This window comes from Rhea pennata, chromosome 10 (assembly GCF_028389875.1).
Source record: "Rhea pennata isolate bPtePen1 chromosome 10, bPtePen1.pri, whole genome shotgun sequence".
Taxonomy (NCBI): Eukaryota; Metazoa; Chordata; class Aves; order Rheiformes; family Rheidae; genus Rhea; species Rhea pennata.
The window spans coordinates 23,041,268-23,061,515 of NC_084672.1; the positions used below are offsets into that span (position 1 = coordinate 23,041,268).

General features: G+C 39.0%; 1 protein-coding gene across 9 annotated transcripts in view; it reads right to left on the reverse strand.

Moving 5' to 3' along the window:
* NEO1 (neogenin 1) overlaps positions 1-20,248 on the reverse strand; it is a 194,574-nt gene that overhangs the window by 94,898 nt on the left and 79,428 nt on the right. For all 9 annotated transcript variants that reach the window (XM_062583518.1, XM_062583517.1, XM_062583520.1 and 6 more), the window contains exons 3-5: positions 19,809-20,084; positions 15,040-15,193; positions 8,682-8,818 (exon numbers count right to left, since the gene is read on the reverse strand). In XM_062583518.1, coding sequence (XP_062439502.1) covers positions 8,682-8,818; positions 15,040-15,193; positions 19,809-20,084 — 567 coding nt within the window. The remainder of the gene's footprint in view (positions 1-8,681; positions 8,819-15,039; positions 15,194-19,808; positions 20,085-20,248) is intronic.

The window sequence follows — 20,248 nt, forward strand, 5'->3', positions numbered from 1 at the left end:
TGGCTTCTATAATAGAGAAGCAGTAAAGCTATCTCCTCCATCTACAAATTGCAGGTTCATGACCAAGTTGGGGCATGCCTCCAGCGGAGGTAATAGAATAGGGAGAAATGCTGAAAGATGGTATATTCGCATATAAGAACATACTTACGCTCACCTTCAGTGATCTGTCTTGGAGCGAGTGTTCTTAGCTATACAGCGTCTGATTGCCCCAAAGAAGCACTGACTGCCTCACTGACCACATTTACACACACAAGTCTAAAATCAGATGGGATGAATGTCTGTTAGGCTTCCCTTTTCTTTTCTTTTTTCATCCACTGTTCTGCAACCCAGCTTTAAAGGAAAAGGAGGCTTAAGCTAAATCAATGTCTAATTTTCCAACTCATTATTGAAATATCCTATGATTTGGGAAAAGAGACAAGAACTTATCTAAATATTAGACTTATGCAAAAATGTGTACTATTTGTAACTAATGATTTAGGCCAAATTTACTGATATCTCTCTTTTTTTTTTTTTAAGCTATTCTGAGAGTAGGTATTTTTCCATAAAGCAGCAGCTGGTTCAAAACTCTGTTAATATGATCTTAATTCGTTAGAAATTCTACCTGAAAGATAAACCAGCTTTTACAATTCCCTTAGTTCAATATCAATTTCTACGCTGCAGATATTTAAGACAGTGAGGTTTAATTTAGTAACATTTGCATTATCCCCAAGGATTACTCAAGAACATTTACATGGAAAACCATTTTGCCTGAATTGTATGGGTTACTGATAATTTGGATTGGGGTTTCTTAATGGTAGATATGTGTATATATATATATATATATATTTATATATATATATATATGGAGATATAGAGAGAGGGAGGAGATGTATATACATGAGGGATGTTGGTAATGCAATTTTTAAGGGTGTTCATCAGTGTACATATGTGTATATCTACATACATATACACACATATATACACAGACATACACAAGCTCAGAAACACACACTCAAAAACTATATTCTCTCTCGTTCATCAACATGATTCCAAACTTTAAAAAGTGAAACAAAAGAGCAAGAGAAGCATCCTCCTTTCTCCAGCATGACTCTAAATACTATGAGAGGTTCAGGAGCACTGCCGAATGCCACAGACGGACTAAAACAACTTTCTGTCCTTCACAGAAGCTCACTGTGAGCTGTGTTTCCAGCCTTTTTTTTTTTCCCCCCCCCCAAGCGAAAATTTGCTAGCATGCCCAGGTGAACAAAGAAACCACACAGCACTGCATAAATGCACAGAGCGCCGCATCTTCCACGGAGGCGCAGTTCTGAAGGCATTCCTCCGGAAGAAGGGCAAGAAAGGAAAATATAAATCCTCAAGCAGATGTATAAAAACTATGTTAGAGAAAAGATGCATCAGAAACAGCTATTCACTGTGTCTTCTAACAAAAGAATTAGGGGACAGGCAACAAATTTGGCTTGTAGCAAGAAAAAATACAACACCTTCCAAGGAAACAAAGAAAGAGAGTGGATGTTAATAGGTTATGGCTGCTATAACTATGGTTGCTGGATCTGAACTTTTTGCAGCAATGTGTAATCTAAAGCTCATCCCAGCAATACGGCTTATATATTCACTCAAGCTTACACCAAGGGGAACACCATGGTAATTCTACCTTGAAGAAGTTAGTGATTTGTCACTGATGCATCTTCACTAGGAAAAAGAGAATTTCCATAGAGGCCCAAAGCATTTGTACAAAGCTTGGTGGCTGCCGTATGGCTGCTCCGGTTGGGAAAACAAACCGTTCTGGAAAGACGCTGAAACTGCAAAGTGCTACGAGCGCAGCGTAACAGAAGCAAAAGCTGAGGTTTCAGCTTCGGCTTGGCCTCCAGTTGTCACCGTGTCCAAAGCGATTGCTTTAAAGCAGCGTAACCCAACGTGGGGAACAAGCCTGCGTTCCGCGAGCTTCCTTCCGTCGTCGCCCCAGCTAGGCTGCGAACGGCGGGGAAAGGGAAACCTCCGGGTCAAGGCACTCCTCCCATGGAGGCAACGCTCTTCGGGCTTTCAGCACTTAGCTATTCACACGCTTAAGGAGAGATTTTTTAGAAACATGAGAAACATGTTCTGCCCTACCTCTATTACTGCCTCTTTGGAGGAGGGGAAACAAAGGTAGCGAGTCGGACGCAGGCACAGAACAGGCCCGTAAGGCACCTACCGTAACATCTGGTGCCCTGCCTTGCAGTAAAACCTCGCAATTCAGCAGTGGGCTCTCAGCCAGAAGGATCCCATCTTCGTCCTCATTAACACCTTGCTGTTGAGGGCTGGTTTGCAATTGCTTTTTCTGCGCTGCAAAAATCTGTTCGAAAACCATGCAACACCTATGCAGCACAAAGAAAACCATCCAGAGAATGACAGAGTTGACCTAGTTATTGGCTTTCAGGTAACTCTGGAAAAGATATTCTTTCAGAGAAAAAGCTTAAAATGCAATGGTAGCTGTATTTACAGCTCACTCTTGCTACACCTGCATTGCACTGCCGACACCTGGGTCACTCCTGGCATCCCTTTTGCAAAATTTTGGCAAAGCTGGCTCATCCGCTCCTGAAAGCGCGATTAAAGGAACCAAAATTTGGGATTTATATTCAGAATTCAGGCTTTCTTTTAACAAGCTTGGTTGTCCCTCACTTCGGAAATACGGCAGTGCACATGCCTTTTGCCATCTCCGCAAAATTCCGTCCACAGTCAGACAAGTTAGACTGATATTGCCGCATCACTAATGTCCTTTTAAAATAGCTGCTGTAATTGTAGCTTGGGGACTTTCTTCAAATACTTGTGCTCAAATGGCTATGTGCCATTAGACCACACAAAATTCACTGGCTGATATTCAATACCTTTGCTGCATTATATTACAATATCACAAATGGTCCTCCTAGTCTTAAAAAAGATCAAGGCATACAAAAAAAAAGAAAAAAGAAGAAAAAAAAAAGAAAGGTCTACAACAGTTTACAGACTACAGGAGCTGGATTTAGAGAACTACAAGCAGAGCGAGCCAGAGGCTCTGCTGAGGCTGGGAGTTCTGCACAATAGTGGTGGGCAGCAAAAGTTGGACCTCAGTACATGAAAACACTACAGAAGTGATTTTCTGTGGAACGTAAGGAACTCTTTGGTATTTCTTTGAATTCACATTTAGTATTAGAAACGTGTACCTTATGTAAATAGGAATTTGGGAGGCCCTGGGTCTGAGCAAGTCTCCTCATAATTTCAAATATTTGTTTATAAGGCTTACAACTACTTACGCAAGGTTGATGCTGCTAATAAAGGACAAATACGCAAAAATGACTCAAAAATATCTGTAGTTGTTCAGAGGATTTAGTTGAATCCATAGGTAAATTATTTAACCTCATAAATATTAAACTATACTTAAAAAGCAGACAATACCATGAAGTGTAATGGCACTGACCGATATTCCAGTGAGATTATTATATATACCCTCCCCACATTAGACTCTTTACTGCAAATCATTTGTATTTCCAATGAACAAGAATCATTAACAGAACTTACATTGCATTTTTCAGAGAAAGGAAAGACTTTTAACATTATCAGCTTCCCCAAAGTTATGCTATATCCAAAAAGACAGAATACTTTTCCCAAGTTTGAGACTTCTACAGCATCAGGCTTAATGCAACATTTCTGAATCTATTAGTGAAGTGAAGCCTATTATCAAGATACAGCATAGAGTTTAATTAAAAACAGAAATCAATAATCTACAAAGTATGAGAAAGGTTTTTAGCAATTTCCAGTGTTGCTTCAAATTTCATTCCTAGAATAGTTTCCAACAATAATGAAAGCTTAATGCAAAAATAAGAGTCACCCAGACATACTACTCTTATTACAAGATTTAATTTGGTTTTCAAACATCTACGATTTCCTGTGAAGGACGGCACTTTCTCTTACCAAAGCATCTGCCAGAGGTTAAGATCTGGTCAGAGGTACTTTTAGAAGATTCTTTAAGGCAAGGCAAGCAACATTTATTTTATTTTATTTTAAAAAAAGGAATTCTTAAGGAAATTAATTCAAGCTGGTTAGTAAGGGTAGAGGCACCTAGTAAAAGCAAATTTGCTCTTTGTGCAAGACAAGGAAACCAAATGGGCAGGACTGGATACTCTCTCTGCCACCCAGACAGTAGATACGGCAACGGTGACCAACGCAGATGGGGAGCCAACCTGCCTCCTATGCACTAAGAAACTGTAATTTTCTCACCATTTCATGAGATGTTAAAAAAAGATGTTATGAACTGTAATAGGAAAGACAACTGCATCTGATGATCTAGACTTAAAAGTGAATCCCAATATACCATAAGCAGTTCACCGAAAGAGTCTTCTCAAACAGGACTTCATCATACTGTGATCTCCCAGGAAGTATCGAAGTATAACCAGTTGGATGCGATTACTGCAGTTAAACACACATATCCTATGCAACATTTTAAAGTCTCTCCCTGGAAGACACGAAGTTCACAGTAGATACTTAAAAATCAGCTGGAAATAGCTGTGAAGCTATTTGATTGAAGCCTTGTGATAGTGTAAATCAGAACCACTTTTTCAAGCTATTTTTAAAGCCTGGCCAACAGCTTTAGACTACATTGCTCCTCAGCATAAACAACAGTAATTAAACTCGTAATTAAAAATAGAAAAGAATTCAAATAGCAATTGGGGCATAATCATAGCTAGGTTTTCAGCTAAGATCTTCCAATATAAAACTCAAAATAATTCATTGCCTGCCATCGATAACCGTAAGGTTTTGCGTATCAGTCCTATTAGTCCAACAACAAACAGCATGGCTAAATGAAAAATAAAGCTGAAGGACTATAAATGGTACAAATTATTTCCAAGAAAATCAACCTACATATACTTCCACAGATTTGGGGAAACTAAGTTTCTTTCCTCTTTGGTGCACCAAAGCTTTGCTCCAAGCTTTAGAAACACTTGCACCGTCTCAGAATTTTTTAATATATATATGTATATATATATTACAAGGCAATTAGATGTGCAGTGTAAAGAGAAGAATGTTTCAAGTCTGACAGTCTAGAAGACTAATGCAGTAACAACGTAATAATTTCAATTCTGATCTGTGTCACTGCAACTATTTAAAAACCTATCTACTAGACAAAATCTAGACTTTATCTCGATTTCTTTTATTATTTAAATTGCTACATAGTAGCTGTACAGAAAGCACAAACATGTTTTTTTTCTCCCCTATACAGCTGGAAAAACAGCAGAAAATATATGTTTTGCCAGAGTCAGGAGTCTTCATTAGCATATGGCTATAAAGCTACACTAAAACATTTCAGGTATTTCCTTTCAAAGCACAAAAGCGATTTCTATCAAACCGCTACTTCCTTCTGTTTTGTTCCCCCCATACAATTCACTCTGGCAGCATCAACGAGGCGGTGATCAGACAGCTGCCACGTTCTCCCTCAAATTCCCCACTAAAAAAAAAATACTTTAAATAAAACTTTCCTTTAATCTTTTTTCCAGTTTTAATAAATCAACACCCTAAGGCATTTAACTCGTCTTGTTGAAGGCATTACACAGTGAATGCTGTGCTAGAGGCCGAAGAGCTACATTTCTGCAACCGAAACGTAGCAAATTGCATCAATTATATAATTTGCACTAGCAATACAAAAATGGATGTTTTTTTTTTTTTTTTTTTAATTGCACTGCGACTCACAATAGCCTGCAGTAAATATCTCAGCCCAAAGGGAACTCTCCCTCCGAGGGCGTCCGCTCCGGCCCGGGAGATGGGAAGCTCCGGCAGCGCTCCGGCACACGTCCCGGCGACAGCCGCCGTCCCAGGGGCCCCGTGCATGCTGACAAATGTTCAGTATGTCCCAGATGAAGAATGAACTTATAACCTGCTCAGTACTTCACCGCCGTGGGGGCTCTTCCAGGCCGCAGTTTTCCACCCAAACAGGAGCCAGCCAACTGCGTTTTAAATAAACTTACTACTCGTTTCCCCAACTTTTCTTTCAACGCTTTCCACTCTTCTCCAATGGGAACGCTACCGATTCGTTCACAGCTGACAAGAGCAGAAGGGTTTTTTTTTGCAAATACACATATATGTCGATATATATGTGTGTGTGTACACATACATACACACATACATGCATATATATATATATATATAAAATATATATAAAGTATATATAAACTAAGCATTAAAACAATACAAGACTCCTCAAGCATTTCTGTTAATTACACAGGGGAGCCTGTTCAAAGGACAACGTTCAAAGCACGTGAAGGTGATATCTTAAAGCAATGCAATCTTGAGCAATGCGATAAACTCCTTTAGTTTTTTTTAAGTTTAGATTTATCTGAATTTAAGAGTGCCAAACTGAAGAGGAAACCGCGAGCTCTCCGGGTTGATCAGCACGGGTACTTTTACGCGGTCCGAGGGAAGGCATCTCCGAGTACCTCCCCTTTACCTTAGGCCAACAGGCTCAAGCGGCACCGAAAAACCCGCTGTGCCTTCCCCGAGGCTCGGCACCCGAGCGGCGGGCCCGCCAACGCGGCCGTCATGACTCGAGCCGCTCTGCCCTTTGACGGCGCCGGGGAGCGGCCGCACTGCTCCGGCGGCGCGAGGGCAGCGGCCGGCTGCTCCGCCGCTGCCAACCCCCTCCACAACAACGCGTGTTAACTTCTCCCTCCTTCGTACATTAAAGCATGCAGGAAAGATGGCCTGGAAACAGAGTAACATTTAATGAGCACTCTCTGCGTTTTATATGCAATTCAAGCTTACACCTGGGTAACGTGAGTTATTGCTAAGCACCTGCAATTTTCAGTAAATCGGCACCTTGCACTGCCACCCTGCAGGGAAATCTCGGGAAGAGCCATCGACGGGAACGCTACTGCACTTTAACTGTCCTAACACTGTCAAATAATGCCATCTTACCCACACTTAAGCGAGGGCTTGCAAATGAGTCACTGAATTGCCATCCTGCCATCATGTAATGATGAAATGTTAATAGGAAAGAAGAAAAATTGACTGCATTAGTACAACCTCTACTGTGCTACTGAAATCTTCTAATAAAAAACCTCAGTTGCTTCAAGAAAAAGATGCAGACAAATAGATGAAACAAAAATTACATACCAAAAACCCAGATTTCTTTTATGAATTTCTCCCAGACTTTAATCTCTAAGAATGATATAAGCAGCCTAAAATAAGCAGAATCATACGGTCATTAGGTGGGAAAAGATGGCAATTTTTCTGGTCTCGAAGAAAATGATACAATGATCAGACAACAGTTACTCAAACTATTCAACCCTTTACCAAATTACGTAATGGAGAAGTGCAATTACTCTCTGCAGTGACTTCTTGAAGCTGAAGGGAAGTAGAACTAAATAAGATTTAGAACTGAGAAATAAAATCAGAAATGCAACTTTCCAAAACACATTCTGAATAATCCTTAATATATTTTAATATCAAAGCATTAGAACTAATAACATTTTGTCCCAGGCCTAAAAAAAAAAAAAAAAAAAAAACTGCAAGGTGAAATGATTAGTTGGCAGATCAGATTTTAAAATTTTACAATCAAATAAATAATGAATCACATTACATTATGGAGCAAACCCTGCTCTTGGATCACTTCCATCCTCAAGTGATCGGGCAGTGTATGCTAAATTAAGGCTGTAATCTCAGTCTTAATAATGATTTTCTTAGCTTAATTGTGTCATATCACTAACATTACCCCTTTCTGCCACTGCCCATAAAGCTCAAGGCACCATGCCAACTCTGCAAAATATGCAATCTGGAAATAAATTAAGCAGCAGCATACACCGGGTAACCTAAAACCATCATAAAGTGCTATTAATCATAAAACACATAAGTCTTAAAAAAGACATAGCATCAATTTTGTTCTAAGCCTAAAAACCAAGAGGGGAAACTAAGGCGCGTAAAACTCCGACACCACGAACAAACATGCGTGCCTCGAGTGCTGAACACTGACAAACCCTATTTTGGCCGTTACCGTTCAGCCTGTAGACAAGCCTGCCTTAAAAGTCGTTCAATGATTACATTTTATCCCTTCAGATTTATTTTTAAGACCAACTTTACTGTTCTGCAATCCCTTGAAAGATAAGTCAGCAAAGTTCTTAGGAGGATATCAGATGCAAACCACTGATGCACAAGTCAAAGCTAGCTGAAATACTTTAAAGCGATGCAAAACTCCAATTTAAAAGAAGAAAGTGTACTTCTGCACGGTATGTGAGAGTAATGAAAAAGTCGAACTTTTAACCAATTTTTTCTGCTCCCAAACAAGTCTACCTTATTTGTGTAGGTTATATAAAGATGTTTCTAAATCAGTGCTTCAGCACTGCTTCTGTGAAAAATAGCTTCTTGAGTAAGCAGGAGAAATCATTATACACATAATAAAACAGGAACTTACTAATCAAGTATATTGGCTTTTATCTTCTGGTGAGCTCCTTGAAAATAGCAGTATTTTTAAGGATTATAAAAAATGCTTTTTATAGTGTCCACTGGCACATCTGTCCAGACAGGCCAATGAAACAATTACATAAGCAAATTTCTCATTTCAATATTTATGAAAAACACAGTTCAAATAATAAATCAGAGAACCACATAACACGTAAACTTCCCTCCCCCCCCCTTTTTTTTTTCTTCCAGGGGACCAGAGCGGTAAGTGCTGTGCCTACCTTGAACCGTAAGCTCTGCCTGAGCTTCGGCCGTCTCGTTCCCGGCGTCGGCTATGCAGGAATACGTCCCAGCATCGTCCTCCGCAACCTCGCGGATCTCCAGGCTCCCTCCCGCAAGTAAAAGAAATCTTTCATAGCTGTGCAAAACAGGACATGTTGGTAATTAGATGGAAAAATGTATGTAAACAGAGTATCAATGTGGTAGTGTACATAAGTTCTCTGTATGAAATATCTAAATAAACTGAAGTGTTTATGCGCAGTATTTCTGGGTGCCATTTACGAGGTGTCGGGTTCGAAAAATTTTCTGCTGGATGGTCAAATTCCACACTTGGGCTTCACAGTTAAAACCAAGTGCAATAAATCAACTGCGCACAGGCAATGCATCTTTCTGCACCTTCAGCTTCAGCCCTTCTTAATTAAATGGGATCCACAGTATTTAGACAACAACTAACATTGCAGAAAAATGAGATAATTCAGTCACATTAGCAAAAACGTAAGCATTCAGAGATACAGCTGGAATGGCTTCGGCACTACCTGATGAACTTGTCTGGAACCAGAAAGTCAGGGCCGGGGAGGTGGGAGAGGACAAATTTTTTCCAAAACATTAACTGAAGAGCATGTGACTGCAAAACATCTTTGTTTGATCTCTATAGCGTAGCCAATATACAATTACTTTTTCTAGTTCAAATTTTTTACTAGCATTATGGTATTAAAATCAATGTTCCTATCTGAGTAGAAATATAAATTATTATGACACATAGCTGTTTGGCTCCCCAGCTACCATGTTAATATGGATTTATGGTGCTATTATAATTGTTGACTAAATTTTTCATTCGATATATTTAAAAACTGAACAAATATAACCATTACTTGAATTAAGAGGAAAAAAAATCTGTCTTAAAAGAGAGCAGGGAAGCTGCATGCACACGAGGGGGCAGCAGACTGGCTGTTCTGGGTACGAACCAGCAACTAACGGGTTACTAAAACTATTCAAAGTTGCTAAGTATTGTCATATTAGGCAACAAAAATTAGCCCCCTGTAAGGTCTCACAAACTACTTGAAGTATTTGGTAATACTTAAATGAATTCTTAAACACTGCATATATAACAGTTATATAGGTTTTGACCATCTAAATGTTGTTCCATACTTTTAAAATCAAAAATAATTATTACGTCTGATATTTTGAGAAAATCTAGAAAAAATAGTATCCAGAGTTTACCAATATCTGATCCAATAAAAGTTCATTGCTGTTAAGAGGAAACAAAAATTTTATCTTTCAAACTGCTTGACGATTCCTTCTCTACACATTAGCTGTGGAATAATTCCGGGCTTAAAGCAAAATTGCTTTTGTTATAAAATAGAGAGAAATCTTGATTTTGTAAGGATAACAAAGCATTTACACAAAAGGAGTAAAGCAATCAGATTGTCGATACTAGACACAAAGAAGCAGCTTAATACAAAAGTAACAATACAATTTTAAAAATTCATTAAAAACAGAATGATTGCTCATATGTCAGGGAATGGCAAAATCAAATTCAAGCTTTTTATATATGTTTCATATTGCCTTTAGTTACACTGTTACACACACCCTCAATATACAATTTCTTGAGCAACTCTGAATACCTAGTCATACTACTTTTATATTTCAGCATGAGAAAATACAGTAAATCTTTATCAGTTCACTGCATTCTTTTAAGGGTCAGTTATACCCTCTGAGGGGTGGCGTGGAGAGGCATCTGTTTTTAAAATATTCCTCCCAAAACATCTTACAATCTCTTTGCAGTCCTGGTAAAGTACAGCAAATAAAATTAGACTGCATATTAGGTTATTCTGTTGAATCTACTACCAGAAAAATCTCCATAATTTCTCGGCTATGTTTAACCTTTGCTCAGTTGGCCAAGTACAATTCATTTAATACAAACCACTCAGAGGCCCTGGCAAAAAATAATACATAATCAAAAATATCAGATATTCATGTATGGTATTAAGGAAAAAGTGCATTTTATCTAAGAATATGGTTATACAATTCAAGACTATTTTAATACATACAGCAAAAGCAGAAAATTAATGCTGCACATGCAACCTTGGCTTTGCAATTTCCTCATTTTGGAAAGTGATTCATAACACAGCCACGGTATTCGCTTGAATTCTGTTGGAATTTGCTGTAGACTTTTTTTTAAATGACATAAAAGTATTTTGTTAAATTGAACAACTCTCATCATTCAAGAATTAGTGGTACTTTCATAGCTTTATTAAATATAGTTATTATTTAGAGTCCTTTCAACTGTTTATTTTCAAATTAACCGTCTCACCTGCTGTAGGTTTTTTGTTTTTTTTTTTTTTAATAGAACTTCCTGTGATCCAGGCAGCTATATTTTCTTCCAAATATAAACTGGATTATCTTATATATGCTATCTGAGCATACAGCAGCAGAACATTTATCTACTCGCTGCGGAAAGGGTCCCAAGCTGAAGAGCATCGTCTGTACGTCTGAAACTCAGAGCTCGCCTCCCAAGCACTGGTAACCCATCTTGGCCTCCACCTCAACTGAAACCTCACTTTTCCATTTCAGGCTTATGAGAAGCATGAAATTACTCCTGCATTCACTACAAAACAGATCTTCACACAGCAGGATCCTCAGCCACACAGGACATGTCTGGAACAAACTTATGGAAGGTACGAAGTTGGCAAAATCTGAAGAACTATTCTGCCTGCATACAGCATTTCCAATATAGTATTTTGTATCGTCTAAAGTTTCCAACATGAAATTTTACTTATTTAGAAACAGACTTCTCTGAAAAGGATGTTGGGTTTTATTTTTTTCCTCCAAATTGCTTTATACATTAGTGGCCTTTCCCATTTCCTTCCATTTCTCTCAACACCTTCCAAATCCCTGGCAGAGATGTTATTCATACTGAGTTTACAGGGAAATCTAGCCAAAAAAGTAGAACACATACTCAAATTGCTGAACTGCACGTGGAAAACATGACAGGGCGGGTCTGCATTAGCACTGCCAACCCTCAACCTCAAAATTATGAGCGATACACCCTATATCACAAGGTAATACACAAATGAATTCACACTTCTGGTTCATTGCATCTGCTTCAGTTTGAGCCTAGCGGCAGTCCACTTCATATTTTGAAGCTTTACTCTGGAGTTACGAGGACCAGCAGCATAATTTTCAATTTGGCATTGGATTTAACCTTTTCTTTCAATTTCAAACAATGTAGTTTTACAAAAATTATTAAACACCATGAAGATCATTAGTTTGAATACTGAGTCAATTCAGTTAAAACTTTCAACCAAGCAGTCATTTTTCCCAGTGACAGATCATTGGGGCCAATTTTCAACTCTATTTCCAGTGACTTTTATCGCCAAAACCATTAATACAGTAAGGAAGGTCTTAAGGAATAAAAAAAGAGGTCACACAGTGAAATATCCTGCTTCTCTCAAGATGCCAAACAGCAATGCCTAGAAAAGGGTATGGGGACAGCGCGAGCACATGGAGACTGCTCCTCTGGAGAGCATCCCATTCTTCAGCTCCTGAGGACAGAGACTTTCACGTCCTGGGTGGAAACCGGGCATTTCATAGGTTTTGAGGAACTTTGTGTTCCATTACGAGGAACCACAACATGAGCAGTCGAACCTTTCAACCTGGGGTCCCTAATTTGTAGCTTGACAGAATAACCCACAGCCATTCCCCTCTTGCCTGCTCCTCTGCAACCCATCAAACGTGCCTACTCCCTGCTGCCGCTTCCCTGAGACTATTCCAGTTCCCTGCCATTACATGGCCAGAGGCACACATCTCGGTGACCAAAATACACAAGCAGCCAGCCACAGCTGCACGACAAAGATGTATGTCTTCGCCTCTTGGGCTGTGTGACGGGAACCCGTGCACACGTTCCACCTCTAGCTGGATGAACATGTTTCGTATGATGCAAGATTTTTGTAGTTTGATGCCGTAACAGGCGACTCACTGCAACTACCGGCCTCCGAGTGCTCTCGTGTGACGCTAGGAGGTCTTCCTAAGCCAGAAGGTTAGTTCTTCAGGCAGAGGCACCAATATCTGCTTTCTTAGTAAGTTCACCTTGAGCACTCTATTGACAATGCATTCATAATAAATGTACTACGGCATTTGAAAATTACTTACTGGTTTTGGTGACTTTGTTTCTAGTTATTGATTTATATTTAAAATCTTTTAAGTTACCAAGTTCTGAAAGGACTCCTTCAAGTTAGCAACAGTTCTACTACAATGGAAATTTTGGCACTGCATTAACTTCAAAGTGCAATGATCCCTCCTCTCTTTCAAGCTCAGAAAAATCACATATTTTCAAAGCGTCTGCCCACACATTTAAATCTAAGGGTAGACAACCACAAGTATTTTATGAATTTCAGATTAATGTCAATCCATATTGGGGTGATACTTTCACATGCTATCACCTTACTGACAAACCAAACAAGTTTTAAAACAATGTTTCAAAGTATGCATTAAAAAAAGAAATTAGTTTGACAGATATTTTATCATAGCAAACTAATTTCACAATATATTGCATTAGAGGCTTGGTGTTTGAACAAATCACAAGACTACCATCATTAAAATTTACTCACATTCATCCATTAACATAAATCTTGTTGTGTTCTTTGACAGATTCTCCATCAAACTGAACACCTTCCCTTTATCTGGTCTCATAATAAATATTTATTCCCCAAAAGCCACAGCACTCTAAATTCTTAATAATAATCTGTGAAATACAGGTTCCTGTACAGACTCTTATTAACAACACAGCATGAAGAGAAAACATTTAATATTAGGTGAACTGATAGTTTCAACAAAAAAGTAAAAACAAAAGATTATATTCCTAAACCATTCAACAATGGTGAAAAAGTTTGACTGGACTGAGTTTTGTTTCCTATCTTTTTGTTTACATATAATATATATTTATACACGCACACACAAATAATCATGTGTGAAGCCCTCAGAAGTTACCATGATAATCACAGGAAAACTCAGGAAGGAATTAACAGTACCCAAGGCAGCATTTGAAAAGTAAAGCTCCATATCAAAAAATCAGAAGAAAATAAAACAAGAGCAGCTGCTCAGCGAGCTGTACCCTCACAGTGCACTGAATGTGGCACAACCGAGGGGGGAACAGGGCAAGGAGGAGGGGATGGGGCAAGGGCAGGACACCTCTGTGAAGGCAATACATCATCATTTGGCATGCAAGGAAAACAAATCAAAATCTTACCGAGCACATTTATTCTGACATTTCATTACATTTGATAGTGCAACAAGTCTGTACGTCCATCCATTTTCTGTGAATGATTTCTTGTATTTACAAAAAAAGACAAACCCTTCCCCCAAAAAAGTCACATGCCATCAGACTAGCATCAGCACAGCTTCTCCGTGGTATTAGAACTGCTGGTCATTACCTACATTCTCTAGACAAAGACAGTTCAAAGTAGGAGTCCCTGGATTTTTCAGGTGACAAAAAAAAACATGTGACTACTCTGCTTGTGCTATAAGAGTCTTCCACACTCCTCTAGCTGCCTTTAGTGGCAGTCATACTCTAACCCAGGACCCAACTTTACTCCTCACTTTCATGATTACCTTGCTGCTACAAGTCTCACCGCTGATCCTGAAGGACATTAAGAACATCCAACTATCCATTTATAATTTTCTTGCTCATGGATGCGTATTCATTAGACGGACAAAAACACAGCTTTTCTTGACAAATGTTGTACTATTCTGTTCCCCTTTTCTGCCACATTCTTTTGTACACCAGTGATAACTTTTTAATAATTGTTACTTAATGCCTTCCTAAAGGGCTCTAAATAGTTTTTTTTATCCTGCTTACATTTTAATACTCAAATTTAATGAGAAATTATGAAATTCTGCATGAAACATTCTTAAATTCTTCTGGAACATTAGATGCATACTTAACATCAGACATCTTTGCTGCAGAAAGAGTATTGCTAGTGAGGAATCTCCAGAGAGAAAGACGCCAACATGAAGAAGCCTAAGCTTTTCTGCAATATCCTTATACTCTTAATTGCTTCTTTTACTCCAGAGGCAATCTAACAGAGTAATTTATTCTTGAAGCCTTCCTGTTTCAAATAAGATTTCTTGGTTTCATGTGTCTGCAGGAAATAGCATGAAATTGTTCTCCAGCTCTCATGAACTATACCATACTTGTCGTAACACTCAGTCGAGAAGCCCTCTGGCATTTAAACACACCAGCATCCATTTTGCTGGTTTAAAACCAAGCAGAGATCAAATTGGGAACTAATCTAAAATGGAAACTTTAGCTCAGTTTCTAAATTCCTACTCTTATGTAAAAACATACTAGCCATTACTCACCCTTCTGTGATAAGCTCTTCTTCATTTCTTGTCCACCTGATATACGGCGTTGGAAATCCTACCGCAACACACGGAAAAACCGCATTTTGCCCAGTAACTTTAGTAAGCGAAGAAGGCTGCCTCAGAAACGCCAAGTTCCGCGGCACCTCTGGATCTGCAAACATTTTGTAAATGATAAGAAAATTACCAGATGCAGAATCAGAAGATATCAGAAGATCATCATATTAACAAAAAAGAAATAATAAACAATGACAGGCCTAGTATTTTTTCCTCTTTCTTCACAGACCTGCATTGTCTTACCTACCTGAAGACTCTTCTGTAGGAGGTTCTACCAGCCTCCCATGTGAACAGCTCTTAAGCATTTTCTTCAGATGTATAAACTGTTCCCCCCTCCACCCCATTTGGATTCCGAGTCCTCAGACTTCCTGGGAAATAATTGGAGCTAACAGTCACAGCTGTGAAGCTGGAACTACCACCACACAGAAAATACCTGCTAAGCAAAGAGAGAGGTGCAACTTCACCCAGTCAACCTCTGGTTCCTAAGAACCTATACTGAAAAAATAAAACTACTTCCTAACCTGGGAATGAGGTCTAGAGGGTTAGGATTAATTACACAAATTCATGACAGTCAGTGTGGATTACTTCACCTTACACCAGCCATCTGGATCAGAAAAATACGCTATGGAAAGCACTGGAATCAGCCATGCCAGCATTTCATAAAATTCTGCATGGGTGCCTACCAAACTTTATCAGGTAGCTGCCAGAGAGAGACACGCACACAGATACCAGAACTCTTGCTGGAAAATGAAATCACTGCAGCCGAGTCGGCCCTAAGCAAAGAAATCACTAGGTAGTTTGTAGGCTGCAGTAACGTAAGCTTTACCCTAAAGCCAAAAGATATCATGGTTTTCCATCCTTACAACGGTGACTCCTACAAACCAGTTTGGATCCTGCTTTAATTTGGGCTGGAATGAGTTTGGGTTCCCCCTCCCCTACCCAAGAACAAGCACAGGTAAGTGCATATTTATCGTTCTTTCAATACAAGAAATGGCCATTCTGACTGTGAGAACAGAGTGTGCACCCACCAACAAAGACTGCCCAGCAGCCTACTCTCAACTAAACTATTGCAATTAAATATTCAGAACAAAAGGCTATTCTACTTTTCCAAAAAAAAGAAAAAAAGAAAAAAAAGTCTATGACTCAAAATGTATCATTTGGAAAAAAAGTTCTAAAAATCAACTTTGACTAAAACTAAAACAATTCATCAAGGGGCCCCAGGTAACTACTGATCAGAGTATGATCCAGTTTGCGCTTTTTGTCTCTGCAGTAACTTCAGCATGTGCCTTATACCATAACCAGAAGTCAATGAGTTATTAGATACTGGACACAGCATTTTTACTGTATCAGTTGTCATTACTCTCTACGCCAGCTACTCAAAAAACCAACGTTTCTGTTGCACTACTTGCCGTATTATCAACATTCAGACATGTGCTTATCTCTCTCTTTAAAAGGAGGAAATTTGGTGATGAGCAAGCCCTAGAATTGGACAAGCCCTCAACCTTTCATTGAAAAGTCATTTTTGACAATCTTAATCCCCTATTCCTCCAGGGCTCACCCATTACTGAACAGAAACTAGCCGTTCTCAGTTTCTTAACACCTCAATGTCCATTCTGCTTCTTACATGCAATTTTGAGTCATCACTTCCACTTCTGCCCACCTCTGTTATATCATTAAGTTTTGTCTGTTCTTACAGTTCCCCAAACCTCCATAACTCCTTTCATATCCCTCTCTAAAAATTCAGCTTCGCTACGTCACGATGCCAATAAACCAGCACCCAACAATAACAGGCAGGTACTTTGCTGTATAACTGCTGCTTAACACATGAACCATCTTGTTAAGTATTCTTCTCTCACTCCACTCCAAGGATAGACGAGCAAGTGTTTAAACCACAGAAGGACACATATTTTGCACATCCTACTACAACACTGGATTCCAACTAAGTTGGTCAAGTAGGACTACATCTTCACTGCCTGAGCAGATGATGCAAGGTAGAGGGCCGAACCTGCAGACACCTGGGGGCAGACTATTCTGCATCTCCACTACCACTGCTTGTTGAAGCACATTGTGTCTGTCATGCACAGCATTTGGCCCCTATCTCATCTGAGACCTATGCGATACTCAGGGACTTCAGAAGTTGTTGGGTTTGGTGTTCAATAGTTCAAAGTGTCCAGAGTAACAGCTCTGTGTTTACAGCAAAATGCTAAGGGCATGCACAGGCTCCGAGGTGTAACACCAAGAGGGAATTTGAGAGAACCAGACCTGATGGAGTCCTGTTTCAGGACTGTCCTAGGCAGAAAAAAAAACACGTGATTCTGGATCACTGCATCTCTCTCAGGCCCACACATAAACTATCTCATCAACCCAGCCCACATTCCCCATTGGAAAAAACCAGTCGGCTTGCTCCAGAAATAAGACCACACGTGAACAGGTATATATGGAGCGCAAGCGATCTGCAGTAATATGTGGAGCAAGTCCAGTTCTAAAACAAAAACGGATATAACGGATTGCCAGCAAGCAATCACTACACTGAGGAGGAGTTAATACGATTCACCGAAGACAGAACTTCAGTGCTCCAGGCTCACAGGAAAGGAGTTCAGTTCTCAGGTTAACGAAAACTGGATTCAAGAATTAAGTCATTTTTTTCCCCTCTCATTCCTGTATTTGAAAGCCCTGCTATTAAGTAGCAGAGCTCAAAAACTATCTCCTAGTTGGTGGCAGATGAAAGGTAGAGTGGAGGTGCTAAGGAAGCTTGCAATTGCTTCAGATAAAGGAGCAGAATCCTTTCCACAGATACAAACCTGCACGACGCAAGCGTGTGGGCGTACTTCAAAGATTTCAAAGCACAACAGTGGATTTACCATCAGCCATGCATTAGGTAATGGTTTAAAAACGGAATAAAATCAAAGGACGAGCAGTTTAATTCAGAGTTTTCATTCAAATGCATCTCAAACCAAACAATCAATTACGTGATTATTCATGATGTAGCCAATTAAGAAAAGCTTTCTGCGCAACAGCTTGAGGGGAATAAAAACAAACAAAACAAAAAAAAAATGTCTGCTTCGGGTCGGGGGGGGGGGGGGGGGAGAGAGTTTCACAGAACTTCACTATCAGTGCTTTCAGATACATTGTCAAGTAAGGGAACAGCTCTATTTGTGTCCCCTAATATAGTTAACTTATCTTTAGTAATACATTATAATATCAAGTAAACTACATCTCAATCCAAAAGATTTCAGAAAAATCAGCACATTATGAAAGTTTACATAAAATCCTCAACCATCACAAATCAGAAAGTCCCAAAGTTTCAATTGTTCATTTGAGGGGCTCTGGAAATATGAAGATATGAATATCCTTACATTAAAAAAAAAAAAAAAAAAAAAAAAAAAAAAAAAGAAGAAGAAGAAGAAGATAAATGCTAAGGGACTTAATGAAACAAGTTCTTTCTTTAAGCATAATTTCCTTAGGCTAGCAAATGCCTTGATTTTAAAATGGAGACCACTGCAATTTTAAGTATATTTTAGCATTTAAATAGAAAAGTGATACAGTCATCAAAACCAGAAAAATATTCGTTGATGGAGAACTCTGAAGATCTCTAGTCCAACCACCTGCTTGAAGTACGTCTATTGCCAACACTAGATCAGGTCAACTGCGGTATTGCATAGCTCAGTCTTGAAAATCTCCGAAGATGGAAATTCGGCAACCTTCTCCGGCAGTTCTTCCAAGCAATAAAATTTTAATCAGAACTGCAACATAAAGACTAATTCGGAAGATACTGCACAGCACAAAGCTCTGGAAATAATTAAGAAAATCCATACAAAACAACCCATATTTCCCTAGTTTGGAAAAGTGTGATTTCACATGCCTATTATATTCTTGGTTAATTTTCATAACTTTGTGTTAAAACATCTGGTGATACAAAGATCTATGCAATATTGTCATTAGAAAAAGAATGGGCTAAATGTAGAAACAGTTTACATCAGAACTGGACTTCTATTCTCATTAAAAAAAAAATCTATACATCTTAAAACAATAGGCATAGCTAAGCCTTTCAAAACAATGTTATTTGTGGCCATCCCCATTTTGGGATTTGGAGACTTCCCAAAGGGTCCAACATTTACAGAATCACAATTTCCAAAAAACTGAGACCACTCAAAGTGCCTCAGCTTAAGCACCCAACAGTTAGGGATTCTATGAACCAATTTCTTTTGGAAACTTCAGAAACAATACTTTAAACATGGGGTTCAACCCTGAGAAACTCAGAAATGCACATTAATCCCCAAACTCTTAAAGAAATGGTCAATTCCCTCTTTCTAACAAGTCACAAACTGAACTGTGTTACGAGGGACCCTTTACAGAAATCTTTCAGAGAATGCCTTTTTAAGAGCTAAATCATTAAACACAGCAAAAAAAAAAGTATTTGCATGTCTCTGACCTATTCTCAATGTTGCAAATGGCTCAGATATTGATGACCGATTTGATTTTTCTGATGGTCCATTGTATTGTGCAGATTTGTCTTCCCAAGGCCAACACACTTCAGTGGAACACTCATGTTCATTTTCACCTACTTGCAGAAACAACTCCCACCTAGCCTATTAAATTCAGAAGTCCAACTTAAAACATACAAAAATGTGATATACCTTTGTAAGCATCTTTTCTCTTTTCCTTTTCATTTGAGTAGTTTTAAACCATCTTAAGGAAAAATAGATTAATACCTGGAAGAATTTTGAGCTCTGCCTCTTCGCTGTATTTGGGGGTCCCACCACTTTCAATGATGCAACGATACAGTCCTCCATCCATATCTGTAGCATTGCTAATAATCAGGGCTCCACTCGGTAATTTAAATACACGATCATCCAGAAAGACTGGCTGACGGTCCTGCTCCCACCTCACGAATGGTGCAAGGTCAACATTGACTTCACAGTTAAGGATTGCGCTGCTTCCTCTGTAGACGGACGATGATTCTGGCTGACTGGTGAACCTGGGAAGACCTAGAAATAAGAAATAGAAAAGTTGATGACAAATTAGAGGGACCCTGAAGGTTAATACTGATGTTTTGAAGCCCGGGTTGAGATTGAAGAATCTAGCAAAAAAAAACAACCAACTTGCTCTACATCTTTTTTAAAGTCTTAACATTTGATAAAAGAGCACAATG